The sequence below is a fragment of the Cyprinodon tularosa genome, unplaced genomic scaffold (genome assembly GCF_016077235.1).
Source record: "Cyprinodon tularosa strain WSP-4 unplaced genomic scaffold, ASM1607723v1 ctg533, whole genome shotgun sequence".
Lineage (NCBI taxonomy): Eukaryota > Metazoa > Chordata > Actinopteri > Cyprinodontiformes > Cyprinodontidae > Cyprinodon > Cyprinodon tularosa.
Window position 1 is genome coordinate 191,747 of NW_024039267.1, and position 24,909 is coordinate 216,655.

The 24,909-nt window shown below is 38.8% G+C and overlaps 1 protein-coding gene across 17 annotated transcripts in view; it reads right to left on the reverse strand.

The window, feature by feature from the left end:
- Nucleotides 1–24,909, reverse strand: part of tnikb (TRAF2 and NCK interacting kinase b) — a 115,785-nt gene that overhangs the window by 47,141 nt on the left and 43,735 nt on the right. For 4 of the 17 annotated variants that reach the window (XM_038304391.1, XM_038304390.1, XM_038304389.1 and 1 more), the window contains exons 3-18: nucleotides 23,778–23,834; nucleotides 23,545–23,670; nucleotides 23,296–23,406; nucleotides 23,019–23,109; nucleotides 22,791–22,921; nucleotides 18,500–18,554; nucleotides 18,045–18,123; nucleotides 17,785–17,960; nucleotides 17,631–17,697; nucleotides 15,265–15,463; nucleotides 14,867–14,983; nucleotides 12,838–12,924; nucleotides 10,513–10,710; nucleotides 6,689–6,991; nucleotides 825–989; nucleotides 252–491 (exon numbers count right to left, since the gene is read on the reverse strand). In XM_038304391.1, the coding sequence (XP_038160319.1) occupies nucleotides 252–491; nucleotides 825–989; nucleotides 6,689–6,991; nucleotides 10,513–10,710; nucleotides 12,838–12,924; nucleotides 14,867–14,983; nucleotides 15,265–15,463; nucleotides 17,631–17,697; nucleotides 17,785–17,960; nucleotides 18,045–18,123; nucleotides 18,500–18,554; nucleotides 22,791–22,921; nucleotides 23,019–23,109; nucleotides 23,296–23,406; nucleotides 23,545–23,670; nucleotides 23,778–23,834 (2,202 nt within the window). The remainder of the gene's footprint in view (nucleotides 1–251; nucleotides 492–824; nucleotides 990–6,688; nucleotides 6,992–10,512; nucleotides 10,711–12,837; nucleotides 12,925–14,866; nucleotides 14,984–15,264; nucleotides 15,464–17,630; nucleotides 17,698–17,784; nucleotides 17,961–18,044; nucleotides 18,124–18,499; nucleotides 18,555–22,790; nucleotides 22,922–23,018; nucleotides 23,110–23,295; nucleotides 23,407–23,544; nucleotides 23,671–23,777; nucleotides 23,835–24,909) is intronic. The other 13 variants (XM_038304403.1, XM_038304399.1, XM_038304404.1 and 10 more) reach the window with 8 other exon arrangements.

The window sequence follows — 24,909 nt, forward strand, 5'->3', positions numbered from 1 at the left end:
TCTTTCTCCTTAACATCAAATATTAATCCCTCTTAATCACAGTTAAGACTTTGAAATGTGGCTCAATAGTTGTTGGTCCAAAAAAAAAAAAAAAGAGAAAAAAAAGACCCGTTTCCAATGAGACAGAAAAACAACGATGAGGATGAGATGAGCACAAAGTGAACAACCTTAATGCTGAAACATCACAAGACTGAAAAGAAAAGGAAAGTGGGCACTAATGCTAACACACTCAATCGGCAGCATGCAGAAACCTTGGGCGGCATGTCGTCATCCTGTCGCAGCCACGAGCTGCGGTCCAGTTTGTCGAGGGGGGGTGCCAGGCGGGACAGTGGCGGGGGAGGAGGGGTGTCGGACGTGGGGTCGGAGTTCTGCCGGGGCATGGGAGGCCGGGAGGGGGAGGGCGACGCGGAGGTGGAGGACACGCCGTGGGGGTCGTACAGGGACTGGGAGCCTGACAGGCCGTGACTCCTCACCTGCACCAGGTGGGCCATCTGAACACACACACGCACACACAGGCAGGAAACAGGCCAGGTGGAGGAGAGCAGGAGAGAGAAGAGCAGGATCAGAAGGTATTAGTAGGTGATCAGGAAGCAGGTCAGGAAGAGTGATCAAGGTGAGAAAAAAGGGTGTTCACAGGAATAAGGAAAAGCTCTCATTTGCTCCAAATCTCAAAGGGTTAAGTTCACACGCAGCAGCTAGACCAGGCAGTTCAGGTTCGTTCTCTCAGATTGTTGGTTCTATTTAGGTACCTGCTTCTTTTTGTTGTTGTTCTGTATGCCCTGTATGTCCATCCATCCATCCATCTGAAGCTGTGGTGTACTGACCTGCGGTTCTACGGAGCGGTGCATGGGTGGAGTCCGGGCCTGCTGGATTCCTCCACTGCTAAAGGACTCAGAGCGGGGCGGCAAGGATGGGTCCGAGATCCGGTTGGACACTTTATGCTGCAATGCAGGAGAACCCTGTCTGTTCATCTTATAATGTTCCTCCACCTGACACAAACATCAGACAACGGTCACTTGGCATGCAACAAATGTGTGTCTCATTAAGGTAAATCAGCCTGCTCTGGGTCCATGTTGGTAAACGGGCCCCTGGTCAGAGTTTATAGGTCACAGAGTGTTTAGTTACCATGCTGATAGCCCTTTTTTAAGGATAACTGTCCTCTGATTTCTGAGCTCAATAGTGCTGTTTCATAAAAAAAAGAAAGCTTAAAAGGCAGGATAAAATCTGACATAAAGACATAAAGGATATGATATAACCAAGATATTTCTTAAGATAAGTATTTGGGCCATAAAAAGACTTATTTATTTCAAGAATAAAGTTATGTCATTACAAGAATAAAATCGTAATGGTTAACCCTGACTAAAACACTGTTTTTTAAGAGGAAATCTTCATTAAAGTTATCAACCAAGCTCTCTCAAACAGCACAGTGAGCTGGGCATTTAACTCAGGAGCAAGAATGCTATTTCTTGTAGGAGTTAACATAAAAGGCTTCTTTAATGTCATAATATTGCATTATCTCATATTTAAACTATACTTGTAATAACATGACTTTAGTCATACTGTTACAACTTTTTGCTGGTAATGTTACAACTTCATTAATGTTACCAGTTCATTCTGGAAATGTTACGACGCAAGGGCGTAGGAATATGTTTACAATTGGGGGGGACACATGTCGGAAATCTGAGATTCGTAAATATTCAACAGAAACATATCTTAAGTACGCTACTTAAAAAAAGGCTATTTAATCTTTTACTTTATTCCTTTATAAATGTGTTTGCAAAAATAATGCATTTAAAATTAACATAATGCATTTGTTCATAAGATGTGAGCATATCACCAAACAAAATGACTGGAGTATTTTATTAAGCAAAGGGAGATGTCTTTCTAGGGCTTCAGCCCTTGGCATAGTTAGTGTCCGCATACGCACTAGAAAATCAAAACAATTCAGTAGGCCACACAAGTGCAAAGTTTGATATGTTTTATTTTGTCAAACTTGCAATAATGGTCAAAAATGAATTTATATAGGTTGACTGACAGAGGGAGCTGACAGTGTGTTGAAGAATTATGGACAGGGCGCTTTGAAGCATCTGGTTCAAAAACGCATTATCAATCTTTGGTAGAAATCCATCCATCCTTCCATTTTCTGTACACCCTGTCCCTTAGTGGGGTCGGGAGGTGCTGGTGCGGGGTCCACCCTAGACAGGTGGCCAGTCTGTCCAGACCTTTGGTAGAAATGGCACCTTTAATTCCAATTTGCAGGACAGAACAGAGAAAACTACAGAGTTGTCAATGTTGTGTTAATCTGTTTATAGTGTAAAAAGAGGAGCCAGCAGTTTATTTGAGGAAATAAAGATGCAGAAGTTAATTAGTTGGTTAATTAGTGGTTGTGCAGCAGTCCGCTGCACGACCAATGCGGCCGCCGCTGCTAAGAATTAGAATTAATTCTCCCTTTGGTTAACTAACGATCAGGAGCACGGCAGGTATAACATCTGTCCATTTCGGCGAATCAAAACCATGCAAAAAATAAAAAATCCTCGTAAAACGCACGCCCAGACCGGGCTAATTTCAACACAAGTTGTGTTAGGTGACTGTTACTCACACTGACGTTTCTCTTAAAAAAATCTGAGTAAGTCCTACTGCTGTTTCAGCCTTTTAGTTGGTGGTGGCATTGTACTGAAATGAGATATAAAAAAAAAATATATAAAAAAAACATTTTGGCTAGCGTGGCAAACGTCTAGAGAAAGTAAGCAGTTAAATATTGGATGAGTGATCATCCCAAGACTACGGAAGAGGATTAGGGCCACTGAAAAAAAAAAAGTTAAGTGATTTTTACATTTTATTTCAGTTTAATACGGGAAAAAGTCAGAATTCTGACTTTTATTTTCAGAATTAAGACTTTTTTTCTCAGAATTCTGACTTTAATCTCAGAATTCTGACTTTTTTTCTCAGAATTCTGACTTTTTTTCTCAGAATTATGGATCTTAATGTAGATGGGCACCATGAAGGCAGATTGGTGGAGCACTCAGCTTCACTGACAAAGAAGTGAGTTGTTTGAGAGGGCCAGTGACACATTGGTGGAAAATGACGGAATTAGGCAACTTTTTACGTGCCCGAGGGGTCCCCTCATTAATGGAGGAGCAGAAGGTCATTAAAACAAGAGAGCTAGTCTCTAAAAGAGACATGGCTATGGCTGGATGCTAACATGATTGTTGTTAAACATACTTTTGTTATATTACATTTGTGTTGTGTTTTCCAAATAGTGTAGAAAATTAATGGTGGGTTTATAATGTTTACCTTTTATGAGCAGGACAGGAAGCAGAGAAGTGTAGCATTAACTCCAACTAGTTAAACTCATAATTATGAAGTTATTCAACAAATTCCTCAAGTAAAAAAGTGCAACTTTTTTATTTATTTAATTTTTTTTACCAGATTTGTTGATTAGCTTCAAAATTATGTATTCCTTCCAAATTTCCAAATCTAAAGAATTTTTTAAAGCAATATCTACATTATTTAACATTTAGTTTGTTTTAGCAGTACTTCCTGTTATATTTCTTTATACGTATATTTTACATTTTCTTGTGTGCTTGTGTAAACACAAGTAGTCAATCTTTACTCTAAACATATATTCTGGTTATTTTTTAGTTAGACCTTCTTGTTTTTATATATCTGTATAGTACCCCCCCCCCCACCAAAAAAAACAAAACTGTAAATTGATTAGAAATATTAATCATCTGTCAGATTTCTGAGAAAAAAGTCAGAATTCTGAGATTAAAGTCAGAAATCTGAGAAAGAAGTCAGAAAAAAAAGTCAGAATTCTGAGATTAAAGTCAGAATTCTGAGAAAAGTCAGAATTCTGAATTTCAGTCAGAATTCTGACTTTTCCCCCCATGTTAAACTAAAAAAAAAATTAAAAATCAGTTAACTTTTTTCAGTGGCCCTAATTCTCTTCCTACAAGACTAAGATGCCTAAACCAAAAAGATTGTTTCTATATATGAAAGTGAACTGACAACAAGATGTTATAAATAGGCAATATTCATAGCAGCATTCCCGACAGACCATTTTACCTCATTAACAAGTTTCTGACTTTCTGTATCGCTGTTTCCCTCCCTTCTGAGTGCTCAAACACTCAACAGTTCACAGAGGGGAGGGGGAGTACAGTGACGTAACGCTATGCTGCGCCTTCAAAATAAAAGCACGATAGTTAAAAAATTGTCAAAATCTAATATTTTGCGGTACAATTTTTTGGGGGGGACATATCCACCTGGCTTTTATATTGGGGGGGACATGTCCCCCCCGTCCCCCCGCTTCCTACGCCGCTGTTACGACGTCATTACGATAATGTTACCAGTTTATTCGGTTAGTGTTACGGCTTCATTATGGTAACGACACCAGTCTATTCTGATAATGTTGTGACTTGTTTACAATAATGTTACTAGTTCATTTTGGTAATGTTACGACTTCATTATGGCAATGTTAAAACTTCATTACGGTAACGTCACCAGTCCATTCTAGTAATGTTACAACTTAATTATGGTAATGTTACCAATTCCTTCAGCTAATGTTAGGACTTCAAAATGTTACCAGTCCATCCTACTTATGTTACAACTTTATCATGGTAACATTACCAGTTCATTCTATTAATGTTACTACTTCATTATGGTAATGTTACGAGTCCATTCTGGTAATGTTTCGACTACATTACAATAACGTTACCATTTCATTCTGGTAATGTTATGACATCATTACAGACATGTAACTACTTCATCACAGTAATGCTATGGCTTATGGTAATTTTACCAGTTAATTCGGGTAATGTAATGAATTCATTATGAAGATGTAACAACTTCATTACGGTAACATTACAGCTTTAATACAGTAATGTTACCAGTTCATTCTGGTAATTTTACGACATTATGAGATGCAACGACTTCATTACGGTAATGTTACAACGTCATCATGGTAATGTCACCAGTCAATTCTTATGATGTTACGACCATTACAATAATGTTACAACTTAATTCTAGTAATGCTACAACCTTATTACCATATTTATTTTTATTCTGGGAATACAACTTTTATGTCTTAGAACCAATGTTATGACTTTGTTCTTGTAATTGTATGGCTTTAATTTTTTATTGTAACCTAAAAATATATATTGCTTAGTATGGCCCTAATACTCCTTTGTAATTCTTATATTTCAAATGCACTATACTTCAAATTATTTGTTTTTGTTTAACAACTTTTTAGCTGTGTGAATTGTCAGACCGACCACCAAATTATAAAACTGACAAAGCAGTTGGACCTTTAGTGACTGAAAAGGCCTGAATAAATTATTTAAAATATCAAGGAATATGAAATTAATAGTTAATCGAATGTGAAATATAGCTAAGTGTATTTTTACAAATCCAAAGTTTAATCTAGCTGCTCCGTCTTTTAGGCGCCAAAGCAGATCACCTGCTTTTATCTCCTCTTTCCTTTTATCTCTAACCTTATCTTTCCTTTGTTACAACAACACTCTGCCAATCCTTATTTACTGTGTCAATGCATTTTAGTAGTACCATCCATCCATCCATCCATCCATCCATCCATCCATCCATCCACCCATCCATCCATCCATCCATCCATCCATCCATCCATCCTAATCCTTTGTGTGTACGAACTGTGAAATGGCAAAATTTCAGATAAGTAAAAAACGTCTTTCTTAATTGCTCCTTCTAAAGCCCAGCACATTTGTATCTCTGTGTTGTTATTTAGTTTTCTTCTTAAGCCTTGAGGGAAGTCCTATAAAGCTTAGAATAGGATAGACCTTTCTGCACACAGTGCCACTAAAAATAGCTGCCAATGCCCTACATCTGTCTACCAGCTGCCACCAGGGGGCAGGCCTGCAAATCTGCCCTAAATGGGTACATGGCACTGCTTGCATTTACAGCCTTGATTTATGTTTTCAGGGCTCAAATACAGCCGCAGTTTGAGAGGCATCACTTAAAACAATTATAAAAAACAAAATTTCAGTGAAAGAAACATATATATCATGCAAAAAAAAAAGACAAAAAAGAATGAAACCTGGGAAAGGAAAGTTTAAATTAGTGGTTGAAGTTAGTACCTGTTAGACATTAAAACCAAGGACATCATGCAATAAAACACCATTAGATCCCACTTTGGTAAAAGATAAAGGTTCCAGAGACTTGAAAAAAGAAGGTTAAACAGCTTTGAGGGAGAAAAAAGTAATGACTCATGACAGGAAGTGAGCTGGTGTGTCTCTGTGTATTGCTTTTAATCTCACTCAGAACATTGCTGTTGCATTGAAAGAGGTTTTTGACCAATTTTTCAACTCGGTACTAGCATTTCTTTGAATGAATAAACAGTACAGATTAAAGAGACTGAATTGAACACCAGCTTCTTCATCAACAGCACCCTGAATATGGACAGCTGAGTACTGTTTGAAGAGATCAGAGCTTCAGTTTTTTAAGGTTAGTTGTTAGAAACTCCAGAAAATCCAAAGAGAAGTGTTTAGATAAACCAGTGGGAGGTTTTCAAACAAGGTAAATCACCATTTGAGCTGCAGCAGCCAGAGTTAAAGGATGTGAGTTCACCTGGTTAGAGAAATAAAGCAGTTAATAGGAACAGGTTAGGGTTCATTGAGGCTGCAGAACCAGGAGGAGGCATCTGTCTGTCTGTCCGACTGACCCGGCGGGCGGGGCTGCGGCCCCTGGAGTCAGGGCACCTCACAGGGCTCCTGCCGGGACTCTCCCTCCTCATCGGTGGGTCTGAATAATTCTCCTCGGGTAGGCAGGTGATCCGGATTCTGGGTACATGCAGGTTGTCCCTGGAGGGGCTGACATGAGCAGGGTAAGAAGGGGGGCGGGGCCGGGGAGGCCTGTAACCAGGCAGCAGGAGGAGGTTGTCCAGGTTGACTTCCCGCTTCTCTTTGAAGGAGTGATACTTCTTTGGGGGGATGCGAGGTGAATTGCTCTGAGCTCGTCGCATCACCTGAAGAAGAGTCAGTTAAAAGGGAGCGGGGGATGGGAGACATTAAGCATTAAACCCAAGACGTCCACTGATGGGATGAAAACACTCATTAAGTTTGAAGCTTTTGAATCCTCATAAATTGGTTTGTTAAAGGGTCATCAGCACCATATTTCAATAAGGTTTACACCTAAAATTCATCTCACTTTTCTTACAGAACAGGCTTTATTTTTAATGAAATAATGTGAATCAATTTTTTTATTCTATTCAACCTTTACACCAAAGCGCCCTACGGTCCTTTAGTCAACCTTTCAGGACTTTTTGTTTTTATTTAAGTTTTCTTTTTTGAGTTTTCTTTTATACTTTGATTCATGTCTTTCTGTGTTTGCTTGTTTATTGGTTTCTTTTCCATTTTGTGTTATTCTAGTTATTTTTGATTGTATTTGAAGCTCTTAGGTATTGTTTGCCCTCTGCTGTCGTCTTCTGTCAGTCTTTTTCCCTAGCTCCTTTCTAGACTCCTCTGTCCACATCTGCTCCATATCTGCTAATTATCTTTGTTCAGTCTCCCATCTATCCACCTCATTTTCGGTCACTGGTTGTATTTGAATTTATGGGCTTCGTCCTCCAAAGGCCGATATAGTAGTGCGGCGCTGAGGTCTGGTCGGATTCCAAGACTCCTCGTTATGCAGCCTACAAATGCGTCCTTCTTTTTGCCCGATTTGAAAGACGGGTCCTGTGTATCTTATCTATCCTTGTTATCTCAGGATTCATTGCGAGACCAAGCAAGCCGGCTGCTCCGTGGTCAGAGGAAAAAGGGAAATGGCGCCAAACAGTGGTGAATATTGGATGTTCAGTTTAATAAAATTCAAGTCAGTGAATAGTTCCGTCTGAAATGCTTGAAAATAGTTGTTTTAATGGTTATTGAGTCAGATATGTTGAGGTAATGTTTGGTTTATCTAAAGGTTTTTATCTGTTACTGTGTAAATGTATTTGGCTGTAATTTAATAATAATAATCTGCAGTGTGGGGACTATAAATCTGATAGGATTTTTATTTTTTATTGCTATTTTTTTTGCACAATTTGCATAACTAATTACTTTTTGTTGTTGAAATTAATTTGTAGGTATATTTTTATACATACATTCTTTCTCCCCCTTTTATGGAATAGAATTTTAAAAATCCCTTGATTGTCTCAAAATGAGAAAATTCTGGTGTTTAAAGAAGCAAAAAGATTATAGTAAAAAACGGTCACATAAATGAGGACCTTAGAAAAATAAGAATAAAATAATAGTGAAGAGTTAAAAGATAAACAATAAAATACTGTACTCTAAAGTTAATAACCAATATACAACTATGGACATTTTTACAGTAATGGATATTCGAAAATAGCAGCAACATCAGAGATGTGCAGAATGACAGCAGCAGGTTATTTAACTGACTAAGGTTTGTATCACTACTTTTTCTTTTATTTGCTCCCGGTGGTTGGAACCTTTATTCCACTCTGGATTCTCGTGAGTGTAGTCTTTGTCCACTTTACAATAAAAAAAGAAAAAAATTAAAAAGAAATAGTTTTGAAAAGATCGGTATTCATTCTTTTCCTGCTTTCTGTGAAGTGTCACGGTTGCTAGGCGACATACGGTGGTGAAAGCCGGCTAAGGCTAGACCTGTTTCAAATTACAGCCAAAACTCTTCTGGTCTCGTTATTTTCACGGACTTTGAAGGATCCAGTCCAGGAAGAACGCCTCCTTGGAAGACGAGCCCATAAATACAAACACAGCCAATGTTTTGCTGGTTCCTTGTTGTTGTTAGTTCCTTCTTTGTCTCTGGCCTCCCATGTGAGTTTTTCCTGATGTTTTCTGGTTTTTGGTTCTTTTTATTTCGTATTTTTGGATGTCTGCCTTAGTTTTTTTCATTTAACCCACAAGAACTCATCTCTGTTTCACTCATCACTGCATTTGGGTCCTCAAGCAACCTCACCCCCCTTATTGACACAATCAATCAGCTTAATGCCTTCAAATCTAAACTAGATTGTTGGTAACATAACAAGTTGTTTTCCTGTTAAATCGCTATTTTCTGTCATTCATAATACATTTCACAGCGTTGTTATTCAAAGAGAAAAACATTGAAATAATCAACTCCTTCAACAGCATTTTATGCCATTATTCTTGCCATATTTTACACTTTCTAAAACAATCATTGTTTTAGAAGGAATCCGGTTATCCTCACTTTGTTGGATTTTAGTTTTGTTTGTAGTTTTGTCACGTTCTGCACTCCTCAGAGTTTTCCTCCCAGAGGAAAAGACATGACAGTGACAGATTAATTGCTTAGTAAATCACATTATGCTGAAAGTCGGAGTTTTCTGTATCATGAAACAGGAAGTATTTAAATGTAAGCCGATGGCGGCTCCAGATTACAGCCATGTCCGTGCTCTGAAGCAGAGACAAATATAGCAGTACTAATGTCATTTTTTTATGTTAAATTAACTTTAACTTTATCCGTGCAGTAAGTTACACTTTTGCCTTGCGGTAGGGAAGCATGCATGTTCTCCCCCTACGGTAGGTTCCCTCAGGGTACTTCTGCTTCCACCCACAGCCCAAATACATAATGCTTAATTGCTCTCTTTAAATTATCCTTAGGTATGAGCCTCTTCATGCTTCTCTGTTTTGTGTATCCCTGGGCTGTCTTGTGATAAATGAGTGACTATTAAGTCAGATTTCTCCCAAAAGTGCACATGGATAATAAATACTGACATGACTGGTTTTATTCCAGACACACACATTAACTTCTCTCTACACGGAATTAAAACATTCTGATTGCAGATTTAATACAAAGAGGCCTTCAATATATCACAACCATAAGACCATGCTCCTTCTCTTGCTTTTTAAGCACCTGTAGATTCCCTCTACTTTTTTTTTGTGTTTAAATATAACATGGATGTATTAATAAGTGGACCTCCTTATTCTTACTATAGAAAAACACAAACCAGTAAAAGCAGAGTCTGAATGAAAAAATAAACAAAGCTGAGTAATTTCGTTAAAATGTTCAGAAACAAAATGTTTCCAGCATTAAAAGGCACCAAGCAACTTCTGATGCCCTTTAAAAGAAAAAAAAAAAAGGGATTTATCCGTCTGCTGAGTTATGACTAAGACTTTTTAAAGATTTTTTTATTGGCAGAATTTCCGAGCTCTTTACTTTCATCTGTTAAGAGAAATAAAGACACAGGGTGACATTTCTGGGCTCATGAAAAACACTGGGAGCAGCTCTGAAGATACCTGCAAGGAAGCAAACCAAAACAAATCTGAGGCTCTCTGTGGTCCAGCTTCCACGGCACTGTAAGTATAAACCTGTAGATTTAAAAGAAAAGCTTTGATTTGAGTTTGAGGAGAGCTTAAAGTTTCCATATGGAGATCATGTCCCTGGGAGGAAAATCAGAATGCTACAACAGAGCAGAAAATCTCAGGCGGAGTTTTCATGACTCTACACAGAGAAACGGATCTCCATGAAGGTAAATGTGATGGAGTTTAAGTCTGGGACCCTGCAGGTTACCTCTTTGGCCCAGGCTGGCTTGTCGTTGCTGCTTGGCGCCTGATCCTTGTAATGGTAAAGCTGCTTCTTGTCCTGTGGCGGCCGGGGAGGCTCCTGCTGCTGCTGCTGCAGAGACACCAGGTAGGCCCGCTCCTGCTGCAGCTGCCTCTGCAGCCGCTCCGCCTGCCGCTGCTCCTCAATCTGCTTCCTCTTGTACTCCTGCAGACAAAAGAAGCAACAGAGACGTTTAAACCCCCATAATGCATATGACAGGAGTCGCTCCCATACTTTTAGAAGTTTGCAGCCATAGTTTGCAGCCCCTGTCACACCTTGACTATAAAGACCAGCGTATGCCTGACATACGAAAAATCTGGCAAAAATGCTGGCGTACGTTGAATAAGTTATGGGTACATTGAGTTATGAGTATGCTGAGGTACGCTGAAACACGCTGGTACATGTTGATATACATATGAAAGAGGCTTCACAGGAGGAAACCATCAGTTCTCCTCCAGACTTCATCCCCATCATAGGGTGAGCCAGAAGGTGAGTGATGGATCCTCCCTGCGTTCACGCCCACCACCAACAAACTTCCTAGAAAACATGATGCTGAATCTGCTGCGACAGCAAACCTTCTTTCTTTCTTTTTATTTTTCTTTTTTTTTTTTTCATTTTTTGGGCAGTTGGTAAACAGCAGCTAGGTTAATACTGTGATCAAATAAATGTTTTTATGCAGACTGGGCGCCTCCAGGCGCACCCCTCATTATGCATAAGTTAGGCTGTCGTTGGACTTACGTTCTGGACTCGTTATGAATATGCTATGTATACGCCCAAAGTTGGAAAAATACATAGAAAGTTCAGCGTATGCCAGCGTTTTAGGAGATTCTGGGACGTCAGGCATTCGCTGGCTAAATCAGCAAGGTGTGACAGGGCCCTGAACAAGGGACAGCTTTTTTATATTGTGGGAAATAAGACTGAAATGGTTAACCTTGGATGAAGAGAAATTGGTTATGTCTGGGAAAGACAAAAAAACCCCCCCAGAAAACACCAAAGTTTAGGACTGCAGAGGTAGAAACTTAAAAGAAGCAAGTTTAAAGTTAACTGACAAGCCAAATGTCTTCAAGAGGAAATTTCTATGGTAACACAAGACTGAGCTTTTCAGCCAGAAAGACGAGGAGCAACAACAGAGCACTGGGCTTATTGTCAAGCACGACGGTGGCAGTATAACACTGTGTAGATATTTTATCAGGGACAGAAACATGATAGAAAACTATTTAAAATAAAATTATGTTTAACTTAGCAGCTAGATCAGGACAGTGGTCTCAAACACAAATTACAAATTATCATAAAAATAAGGTTGGGACAACACATTGATTTTGAAAAATGTATTATTTTGATTTCAAAGCCTTGAAAAATGAAAGCAGTAAGTTGCACTTTTTAAAATACATACTGAAGTCATTAAATTCACTGTTTCTTGCATACATGTTAATATGAAGCACAGGCAGCCATTTTTTCTGTACAATGCTTTAATCTCTCTAATGTCTGTATTAACAATGGAACCTTATTTTGTTTTTACAGCAACACTTAAACTCTTATATGCAGTATTGTATGCATAGTTGCTATGTATTTATATATTTTTACCGTATTCAATATAATAAATTGCGTTATAATAGTGTCCATATACTGATCAAAGCAGTACTTCAAGTTGCATAAAATATGAATAAAAAGCTAAATGATTTTAACTTAAAACCAGTGGCACAGTTGAATAGGCTAAATAATGGATTAAAAAGAGTAAATGCTGTGCTCAGATGTAGATTTATTCCATAAGAGCTAAAAAGGGTTTATGATTAGAAAAATGTTTGCATTTTGTCGATATATTGTTTTCAATTAAAATGCAATTGATTGTTATTTATTGAAGGTATAGAGGACGATCTTTTATTTCCGGGAGGATCATCTAAAGAAGTGGTCCTCCTAGCTGTCAATCATTCTGTTGGCGTGTTTACGTAAGGCTGTCCTACGTGCTCGTCCCGTTAGCTATCTTTTCTGCGCATGCGCACTTTGAGGCGTATATCTGTGGTGAGCTACGGTTTCAGGCAGCCATTGAAGCTCACCTTTCTCACCGCGGTTCTTCCACCCAGTCCTGTACTCTATGCTGCATTTAAATAACATTTCTATATCTGAAACTTTAACTTTCAGACTTAATTGGTTTAGAATAAGCTGCAAACCACAGAGTTCAGAGATTCTAAATATACCTTCCTCAAAGAACTGAAGATGAGAAATGGTTTCAGTGGGTCTTATCTCTAGAATCAGATTATCTGCATCTACGTGTGTGTTTGCATGTTGTGTTACCAGCAGTAAAGCTTGCTCTTGCAGAAGCTGCTGTTGCAGGATCTCCAGCTGCCTCTGCTCCTCCTCCAGCTGTCTACGGATATACTCCTACCCAATCAGAGGCCGGACAGCGCAAAAAGACGCATCCAATCAGAGAGCGACCAGGCGGAACAGAAGCGAATCAGAGCCCCAGGCAACCAGTGATATCAGCAGAGCAGGAAATATAAGAGGAGAACAATAGAAAGAAAGAGGGCACAGAAAAGTACTTTTATGAAAGGAGTGTTAAGATTGGATAGTAATTCAGAAAAAAGCAGCAGGGAGCTGTCATTAGTGGAATAGAGGGGCATGCTTATAATAAAACAGTCATGGAGAACTCAGCTTTGCAGAGAAAAAACCATAACTCTGAAAAATTATACTGGTTTTTGCAAAGAAAACCTGTCTCTTCCCTTTAATTGTGATGATATGTTCACCATTAGAGCAGCTACTTAATGTGAGAACTGGATTCGGCAGAGAACCATTTGAAAGTTTATTTACTTTCCAAGGGACAATATGTCAGAGTTCATCACTTTGCAACAGAATCTCTCATCAAACATTTCTGTTTGGAATTCAACCTGTGCATGAACATTGAAACAATATGATCGCCCACTGCATGTTTCACCGTCCTACTTGTTTTATCTTAACACAATTTCTCCTTCCCTTAAATGTAAATTAGTGAATGTTAATGTGTGCTTGTAGTTCTTCCTTACCATTGCTGGTATGCTGAAAAAACAAAACGATACTATGTAATTAATTAACTGCTGGATTAACACAATTGCGATTTTGCTTATTTGTTCTCAGTACTGGAAACATTATTATTATTATTTTTAAACTGCTTTTGCTTTAATTTTGTGTTATAAGTTGCCATTAAGGAAAAAAAAAAAAAGAAAAAAGTAGCTGGAAATATATACATGCTTACTATGATATTTAATAAGTTTTCTTCTTCTCACTGTCTTTCAGTTCTGTTTTTTTTTTCTTTTTCTTTTTTCTATTAGTTATAATATGACTCATACGTTTAAAATGATGAACTAGCATTCACTTGTATGTTTCAATGCATGCAATTGCTTGAAATGAATAAATAAAATAAATAAATCTATTTTAGTGACCCAGAACATGTTGATATATAAAATCTATATCCAATTTGTGCATCAAAGAAACAGCCAGATGCTAAAATGCATACAGAGTCTATAATATTGGATTTCAACAACCTACCAAAAATTACATCTATGATAATGTTAGTATTTTAATACTAATGCTAACCAAGCCTAAAGCTAATGCCCTCAGGAACCTAAGAAGGATCAAGGATCCTAATGTCAGAGTCAGTTACTCCAACTAAAAAGGTCATAGGAATTCTGATGCTTATATATATATATATATATATATATATATATATATATATATATATATATATATATATATATATATATATATATATATATATATATATATATGTGTGTGTGTGTGTGTGTGTGTGTGTGTGTGTGTGTGTGTGTGTGTGTGTGTGTGTGATAATACTATGGCAAACTTTGTCCAAACACACAACATTATTACTACCTAAATATACTAGCCAACATTTCTAACATCCTTAATACACATATTAGCTATTAGATAACAAATCTAGACTTTAAAGATGTCAATAAAATAATAAAAAATCTAAAATTGTATATGTACTGAACGAAAGGTGAAAGAAAAAAACGCTTTGTATTACTCAATGTGGACAATTTAGTTAATTTACCTTTATATTTTACAAGTTAGGATGAAATATATAAAGTTATTTTTCATACATAATTTTCTCAGAAGAGCATTCTATTTACTAATAGATTTTTATGTTCAATTCAAACGTATTTTATTAATTGGAAATTAAATGTTGGTGTAACTCATATAGAGGTTACTAGAAAAAGTGGCATATATTTATTGGAGGACATAAAAGCAACTGAAGTTGACCAAAGTGCTTTAAGAAGCAGTGAAACTAACTAAAGGTTTTGAAAGAATTATTATCCAGGTGTTTTTCTACCTGTTCTCTCTCTGCGTGCCTCCTCTCCTCCTCCCGCCGGAGCTGTTCCATCTCCTCATACCTCCTCCTTTGTTCCCGCTCCTGCTGCTTCCTCATCTCCCGCTCTCGACGCTGTTGCTGTAAGTGGGAACAATTTTCACACCGCAGTGTTAGCTGTGTATTTGTGCATGCCAGGTGTGTGTCTCTTGTATTCTGATGAACAACAACACAGGTGCGCTTTTTTCCAGCATCACATCTGATGGCTTTTGACGAGGTAAAATAGCTACAGCTTAGTTGCAGTGGTGCTCATTTACCCAGTAATAGTTTCTTTCCCCTTTCTATGTTGAGGTTTTATTAATAGCCACATAATGACTTTGATGCTTTTTTCTTTGTTCTTGGAACCTCAGAGTTGTTGCTACCTCTTCCAGCCGTCGCCGCTGCTCCTTCTGCTCCTCGATGCGTTTCTGCCTCTCAGCCAGTAGTTGGCGCTTGTGCTCTTCGTTCTGCTGCTGCTCAAGTTGCTGACGCCGGATCAGCTCCGATCGCTCCTTATTGGCCAGCTGGAGGCGCAGGAAGTCCCGTCTGAGAGTGGACTCCCCGGGAATGTTGATGATTGAGCTGAAAAGCAGCAGATATGGCAAAAGTCAGAGGTGGCATCATCTAGCACCATTTAAGCTGTTTAGTGACACTAAACTGGTCTTTTATTCGATACTAAAATGTAATTCATCTTATTTTGCACCAAGGCTAGCATTATAGAAGCAATGTACCGACTTAATCCATCAACCCTATGTAACCTTCTATAAACACTATATCACTGGCCCTACGTGGAGAAGGGAAGCTCATTTTATCTTAGAAACCCTGCATTAGCATCTGTTATCATCCTGTATGGTCCTGCAGTCATAGATTTTACAAGGGGACACTTTGGAAAGAACAAGTTTGAGTTACATGTGTTATAAATTACTATATTATGTTAATAATCCCTATGAAACATCTCTTCGGCTGTGTCCGAATATCTGCCTGATCCACAGCCCATGACAGCTGTAAATGTAAGTAGCTGTAAAGAGTAAAGATAACCAAGGCGGGAAACCCACATACAATTAACTAAATTATTAACAAGATGATGATTAAATGATATATTTTCATACATAAATTATTATCTGACTTACAATGTAAAATTATTCCAGGATAATAATTTATTTACTTCTTAAAAGATAAAAACATCAGCAGAAGCTATTGCTAACTACTAACCGCTAAGGCTACTGTCCCTCTGTCAGATGTAGTGAAAAAGTAACTTTTCATAAGCCTGTCTTTTGTATGAAAAATTAATAGTGTAATGACATGTAGCACTCTTGAAGGTGTTATTTTTCAGCATATTGTGTAACAATTAGCTTTTTCTGTGTGCTCCTAACCTACAGGCACTGTTCATTGCTGAGGTCCTGAAACTAACAATCTGCTGCTGCAAATCAGTTCTAAAGATTTACACAAACAAAGAAGGGCCTTTATCTTCTCCTCTACCTATGCCTTCTCATACCCGCCATCTGTGTCCAGTGCTGTTGCAAATTACAGTCACCTTATGGACATGTAAAGTAAACCCACTCTGTTCTCCCACATTTGCTGATAGCAATGCAAAACTCTGTGTAACTTTCAGTCACTAGGGGTGCTAAAACCATACCTTTCAGGTTTAAAATCCCAAAAATGTATCAAGTTAATTGTAGAAAAGAAGGCCACATTCACCCTCTAGGTTAAACCCTACATCAGAGAACCAAAATATGTCTGATCAGGTTGTCAAGTTTTCTTTTTGAGTTTTCAGTTTTACTTTGATCCATATTTTTCATGTTTTATTGGTTTAATTCTTATTTTGTGGTGTTTTCTGGACGTATTTGAGTTCTTAGGTATTTCTTGTTTGCCCTCTGTTGCCCACTTGTGTCAGTCTCCTTCTCCTAGCTCCCTTCTAGCCTCCTCTGTTCACAGCTGCTCCCAATCTGCTGATCAGCCTGGTCTTTGTTTCTCTCTCCCATATATGCACCTCCTGCTCAGTCACTATTGCAGGTTTGTCATCATTTCCTTCAATTACCTTCAATTTAGTATTCCTGGTTCTCAGTTTTTGTGGATTTATGTTTTTGGATTTTTGCCTCTATTACCCTTTTTGTTATTAAATCTCGAAGAAACCACTTCAGCTTCGTGTCTGGATTTGGGTCCTGTCAAACCTCTACCCCACTGTGACACAGGTAGGGGTCATATCTGCTTTGTTGGCCAACAGTTACTTTTAGCTTAGTTAGCTCTGCGGTTTAATGGAAGCTCAGACTGCTGTAAAGCGGTGCTACGGGTCACATGTCAAATTCAGTCACAGGTCCAACACCCTCAAGTTGCAAGGGGAGTTTTCTGGAGAAGGGTAGCCTGAACAGAGCATCGATACGCACCCAGAGCTGAATATTGATCTGAAAATATGTAATTCCATTGCACAAACATTTAGTGCTCTTTATTCAGGATATTAGTAGATCAGGACCCAAACCATAGCTCCATCAGCATTCCTACAGAGGTCTGTTGACTGTTAAAAAAAGGCTAGCTTTTGAAAATGTTGCTGGCCTTTTGGGACCTGGCTGTTTTTATAATTGCCAGGTCTAGTCAGTTGCCTGGTTTTATTCTGATATCCACCATAGATGTGTGTTGTTTATGGCTGTATCTGTTGCTATAACCATCACCAAAACAACAAATTCAGAGTTTAGGTTTTCTCTCTTGCTCCGAATCCCCAACTGATATTTAAATTTAGACTAAATATTCTTACCTGGGCTCTCCGATATCCCTCTCTTCATCCTCTTCCTCACTACCACTGTACTCATATTCCGTTTCATCTGTCAAGGAAAAAACAAAAAGGTCATGTTATCTTTGAATGCGTCTGTCAGGAGTTGTGAGGTGAGTCATGGGGGATGCAGCCTCACCCCTCTCTCCTCTCCTCTTCTTGGTTCGGTCAATGTGGTCCTTTAGCTGGATCCGGACCTGCCGCTCGTTGGGAAGGTCTCTGATAAACGGGTGTTTGAGGAGCTGCTCGGTGCTCGGTCGCTGGCTGTGGCTCTTCACCAAACAGCTATCTATGAATGACTGGAACTTTTTCGACCTGGACGTGCAAACACATTAGCCGTTCTGTCTCTGTAGCAGGTCAGTAATCTTTCACTAGTGCTCTTCAGATTATCAGACTCACCACTTCTTTGACTTAAGCCTGGGAGCAGGGTTTCTGGGGATGAGGAAGAGCGCTCTCATTGGATGCATGTCGCACAGGGCTGAATGGGAAAGGATGGAGGATCACAAATGAGAGAGGAAATAAAGAGGATGCGAGGAATGGAAAGGAGATAAATAAAAAGGAAATTAAAGAAAATAGCAATAAGGAAAAATAAAGGAAGGATAATATAGAAATAGTTGGAAAGTATATAAAAATGGAAGGTGTGTGAGTAAATAACAATAAGAAGAAAATTAGATAGTTAAAAGAGAAAAAAGAAAATATATGATAAAAAAATTGTGAAAGTAGAGGAAATGTAGGAGAGAACAGAAAGGAAAAATAACGACAAGAAGAAAAATTGAAAAGAACCAGTGCTGATTTAAAGTCAAGAAGGACAAATTGTGCTGATTTTCAGCGGATGGGAATAAAATCACACTTACGTGGTGCTCCCTCTGCCATCTCTATGGCTGTAATGCCGAGCGACCACAGATCACTCTGCAGAGAGACAAACACATCCTCACAACGTGTTTCCCACTCAACACTTCCAGTTTCTGAGAGATGGTTCCACAGGTCAGTGTTCTCGTCAAGTGATAAAAATACAGAGGGAGACATTACCCATCTGCCACTGCAGAGCTCTGCCTTCCTTTAAACACAATTACATGTTTCTGTGCTTAGTTTCAGCCAGCAAGAACGACTAGTGGAAGATAAACTCAGCCTTTCCTGACACATTTAACCCTGGAGGGTCAGAGTTAATGGTGTAGGCGCTCATCCTCCACCAGCTCGCTGCAGGGGTTCATCTGTCCTCAGTGCTGCACATCCTTCACGCAGCAACCACTGCAGACTCCCTGTCTCTCATAGGATGCTTCTTGTTTCTGTCTGCTCAGTAGCATAATCCGGGATTGCAGGAATCCAAAAACTAACAAAGGGAATCATTTTCTAAAGGTCACCTTGTGATCCTTCTTCACAGCTACAAACAGTCTGATTTTCTGACTGTAGAGATGTTGAGTTTTAAGAAAGAATTCAGCCATAAGTGCACACTCATAATAAAAACTGATAGAAGCAGTTTTATTTCAAACACACAGAAACGCTGTGTTTGCATTTTAAAAGAAGTGCAGATTTAATACAATGAGGCCCACAATATGTCACCACCATCACTCCATGCTCCTTCTCTTGCTTTTTGCGCTCCTGTAGATTCTCTTTTAATTGTGTGGACTCGTTTCTGTTCGCTTATGTTAGCTTTTGTTTCATAAATGGTGGAACCAACCTGAGAAAGTAAACCACCTGTGATTAAAATGCTTTGCAAGATCAAGATCAAATTATATCCTCTGGGATTACAGCCATGTATTCATATAAGCTGCTTCTATTGGCCAACCTTGCTATATTTCCAAATTTAAACACATACACATAGAATACTGATGATGAAATTTTCAGTTCCAATGGTCCCTGAATGCCAAAGCTGGGAATAGCTTGTTCAACCACTATGTTGGGCTGTTAGTCATGATTCCACATGCCCATCATCTGAGGCGCCGCGCCCAACGCCAAACTAAGTTTGTAGCCAAAAAAAAATCTGCAAGTTATAACAAAAAACGTTGAAAAAAAATAATAAATACACATACACTATATTGCCAAAAGTATTTGCTCACCTGCCTTGACTCACATATGAGCTTAAGTGACATCCCGTTCCTAATCCATAGGGTTCAATATGACGTCGGTCCACCCTTTGCAGCTAGAACAGCTTCAACTCTTCTGGGAAGGCTGTCCACAAGGTTTAGGAGTGTGTTTATGGGAATTTTGGACCATTCTTCCAGAAGCGCATTTGTGAGGTCGCACACTGATGTTGGACGAGAAGGCCTGGCTCTCAGTCTCCGCTCTAATTCATCCCAAAGGTGTTCTATCGGGTTGAGGTCAGGACTCTGTGCAGGCCAGTCAAGTTCATCCACACCAGACTCTGTCATCCATGTCTTTATGGACCTTGCTTTGTGCACTGGTGCACAGTCATGTTGGAAGAGGAAGGGGCCAGCTCCAAACTGTTCCCGCAAAGTTGGGAGCATGGAATTGTCCAAAATGTCTTGGTATGCTGAAGCATTCAGAGTTCCTTTCACTGGAACTAAGGGGCCAAGCCCAGCTCCTGAAAAACAACCCCACACCATAATCCCCCCTCCACCAAACTTTACACTTGGCACAATGCAGTCAGACAAGTACCGTTCTCCTGGCAACCGCCAAACCCAGACCCGTCCATCAGATTGCCAGATGGAGAAGCGCGATTCGTCACTCCAGAGAACGCGTCTCCACTGCTCTAGAGTCCAGTGGCGGCGTGCTTTACACCACCGCATCCGACGCTTTGCATTGCACTTGGTGATGTATGGCTTGGATGCAGCTGCTCGACCATGGAAACCCATTCCATGAAGCTCTCTGCGCACTGTTCTTGAGCTAATCTGAAGGCCACATGAAGTTTGGAGGTCTGTAGTGATTGACTCTGCAGAAAGTTGGCGACCTCTTCGCACTATGCGCGTCAGCATCCGCTGACCCCGCTCCGTCAGTTTACGTGGCCTACCACTTCGTGGCTGAGTTGCTGTCGTTCCCAAACACTTCCATTTTCTTATAATACAGCTGACAGTTGACTGTGGAATATTTAGGAGCGAGGAAATTTCACGACTGGATTTGTTGCACAGGTGGCATCCTATCACAGTTCCACGCTGGAATTCACTGAGCTCCTGAGAGCGACCCATTCTTTCACAAATGTTTGTAAAAACAGTCTGCATGCCTAGGTGCTTGAATTTATACACCTGTGGCCATGGAAGTGATTGGAACACCTGATTCCAATAATTTGGATGGGTGAGCAAATACTTTTGGCAATATAGTGTATGTGTATATATATATTTGTGTGTGTGCATGTATATATATATGTATGTTTGACAAAAAAAAAGTTTTAACAAACTTTTATTTTCAGTTTTTTTTTTTTTTGCAAAAAAAATAAATTTTTTTGTTTTCTCAAACAATTTTATTAACAAACTTTATGGCCCCAATTTAGCCTCATACTGTTGCTGCTGAATACAGAACACATTATTGATGTTATTAAAGGATGACTTCAGTAAACCAATGTTTCAAAGCTATTAGCCTGAAGATGCTTTGTTAACGTTACCAGCCACATTGAGGATGAAAACAGTAATGTATCAAGAGGAGGGATTTCCTGAAAATTAGCCAATCACAGGCAGTTTTCTTTCTGAAGTTGTTCCCTCCCTCAAAGTGACAAAAGTTGACATGAGTACAGAGAAACAGGCTCACATGCGAGTAGGGGAGAGGATGCAGTAGCATAAAAAGCAAAAAATGAGAGAAGGAGCATAAACTGATGGTTATGATATATTAGGGGCCTAATAGTGTTAAATCAGCAGAGAAACGTCAAAATGCATGGAGATTAGATTTATGCATGTATTTTAAATTAAACCCGTTTGTATTCAATTCAATTCAATTTATTTATATAGCGCCAATTCACATCACATGTCATCCCAAGTCAATTTACAGTTCAACCAGATCATATAGTCACATGGATTTATTTATTTTTTTCCTACTTGCTTTGATTCTGTTTTATCTTCCTGTATTTTAATCATGTAAAGCACTTTGCATTGTCTTTGTACTGAATTGTGCTATACAAATAAATTTGCCTTGCCTTGCCTTGCCTTGCCTTGTCTATAGTTGCCTGGAATAGGCTTTGAAGATGATGTGCAGGTCACATATTAAATATAACACAAATACAAGTTGCTTTAATGATGAAGGTTTGTCAAGAGGCCTGGATTCCTGAGAAGGTTCAAGTTTTTCGAAAAGTTTAAGATTATTTAAAGCTCTGTGATTCTTTAACGGTTAAGGTGCTCAATGGTTGAGGTACTTGAAATGGTAAAATATTTGAAAAAGTTAAAGGTATAAAGTTTTTAAGCTCATAAAACGGTTTTAAACCAACACGTTTAATTGTGTTCTTAATTTTAGATCCTCAACAGGCCTGAGGTTGTTTAACTCTTTGATGCCTGTTGTTGGTAATAAGCAACAAACCACTTGCATTACACTGCAAAAAATGTAAATTACAGTTAATTTTTTCCTAAAATAAGAGCATTTTTTCTTGAAATGAGGAAGTAAGTGAGACACTTTGCCATCGGAACAAGACAATGTACATTTAAAATAGGTAAGAAAAAATCTTATTTTAGGTGCATAATATTTAATTATCTTATTTTAAGGGTGAAAATGCTCATTCCATTGGCAGATCATCTTATTTTCCTTCTCATATTAACGGTAAATTTACTTATTGTAAGGCAGTTTTAAAATAAGTGTATTTACACTTTTTTTTTTTTTTTTTGCAGTGTAGGCAAACAGCCACCATAGCGTTTTTCCATCACCCCAGTGCTAGTCACAGTATATGCTATTATGTAGTTATAACTGCTGTTACAAAATAAACTTTACCTTCATTTATATTTATTTAGTAACATTAACCATTTTAATTTGGCATCGCATTGAAGGGAAAACATGCATATGTACACGTATATCAATTCAGGCTCCAGGAGGTTAAATGTTGCAGCTAAAAAGTTTGGAGGACCTCATACAGCCCAGAACCTGCAGTGAATGCTTTTTTTTTTTTTCCAATAATGGTATTTACTATATACTCTGAACAGTTTTAAAAGCTTCCTCCTTCCTTTCTAATCTATTTCTACCTTGGTCTGACAGACCAACAGCCATCAGGTCTACCTTGAAGTCGTATGTGGCGTCAGGGTTCTCGTCACAGGCGATGACCTCGGGGGCCATCCAGTACGGCGTCCCGATAAATGTGTTCCTTCTCCCCACCGTGCGGTCCAGCTGGGCACTCACACCAAAATCCACTGTGGAAACACACAAGCAACACCGAACACAATGTAGATATGGCTTTTATCTTCACATTGTTTAGCTTTGGGTTCCTCAAAGCTAAGAGTTCCTCACCTAGTTTAACCTCTGCGTTCTCAGTCAGAAGCACATTCTGGCCCTTTATGTCCCTGTGGATGACTTTGTGCTGGTGGAGATGGGTTAAGCCCTGAAAAAAAAGCACAAATAACACCACAAGTTTTTTGTTTTTCCTTTTTTGCACAGAACTACTTGTGGGAACCCACAGATAAACCTGGTGTACCTCAGGGAGCCGGTTTGGGTTTCCCTTAGTTTAGGTTTTGGTCAATATAGAATTTTTTAAATTTTCTTTTTTAGTTTTGTTTTTTTTCCTCACCCTAAGTATCTCCCTGCAGATGTAGGCGATCCACTCCTCCTTCAAAGAATTCCCTTTGGTGTTTTTGATCAGGTCCGTCACCGATCCGGCCCCACAGAACTCCATCACTAGCTGTCAGAGGAATAAACAGGCTTTCAAAATGATCCACTACGGTTTTATCAATACAAAATAAAAATAAAAATCACCTAATAAAGACAATATCTGATATAATATGTAACATTTTATCTGTTGATTAAAGCAAACTCCTACCCATAGCTGGTCATCCATTCCAGGAGGGTTTTTCTTGATAAAAGCACCATAATAGGTTGCAATATTTCTGTGGTGACTGTACTTCTTCAGCATATTAATCTCTGCTTTAATCTCCTCTTCCTCATCCTAAAGAATATAAACAAGCAGATATAGAAGGTCAGGACAAGGATGTTTAGCAGATATAGAGATATCTGCTGTGAGGCAGAAATAATGACTGTGAGTGTGACACTTACTCCAGTAACGTCCATGACCTTGATAGCAGCAAGCTGGCCTGTTTTGACATGGCGACCCTGATAAAAAAAATAACAAATGAACAGAAGTTAGAAATAGGAAAACCCAAACATTCAGTCAGTTCTAAACTTTTTGGATCTATGAGCCACTATTAGTGTGATTGCCTCTACAGTAACAGAGGCGTTTTGGAGGATTGCTTCATATAGATGTGTAACAGAATGCAAAGATAGGGACAACGTTAGATAGTAACTGTTCCTGCCCCTGCATCTCAGAAGACTTAAAATAACATTTTCTAACCCTTTAAAATACATAATTGTTCAGAGAGCACAACTTGGGTTTGCATAGTTGCATTCCGGTTGATCACAAAACATGTAGAAAAAACTCCTTTTGACAACTAAGACCAAGGTACAAATGTTGAACAATGGGCACAAAACCATGTTTTAAAACTCCAGTGCAGCAGAAACAAAACACACCATACCAACTGTAAAGTAGAGGTCAACCAATACCAATACCAATAACTTTAACATCAATCTTCCCATATGTGTTGCAGATATTTTTGGGCTGATTATTAGAGCCAATATTGTTTTTTTTTTCTTGCTCATCTATATGATACAAATGATAATAAACATGACTTAAGTCTCAATGTAAATAACAAGAAACATTTAGCTGTGAGATCAATAATTATGGATAGAAAACAGGAGTGTTGCATCGATACCGATACCAGTATCAGGCGGGGCTCCGATCCAGCACTAAAATGGTTGTATCGGTATCGGTGAGTACCAACAGATAGAGCACTGATACCATTTTGAGAGCCAAAAGTTTATTCAACTATTTTTACCCATTCCAGGAAGGCAATAAAAAGTTCTACTGGATTCTCTTTGTTTTAGTCTTTTTCCTGCTTCACAAAGGTAGGCAGCAGCTTGACAAAGCCATGATGGCAATTATTTTACATCCAGTAGTATGCAGTTCCTTATATAAACACACACATCAATTTAAAACAGATGGTATCGGTATTGGCCAATACTGCTCAGCCAGGTATCGGTATTGGGGCCATAAAATGGAATTGGTGCAACACCAGAGAACAAGAGCAGCAATGCATGGCTTCCAAACACACAGAGACTTTTCTCACTGAGA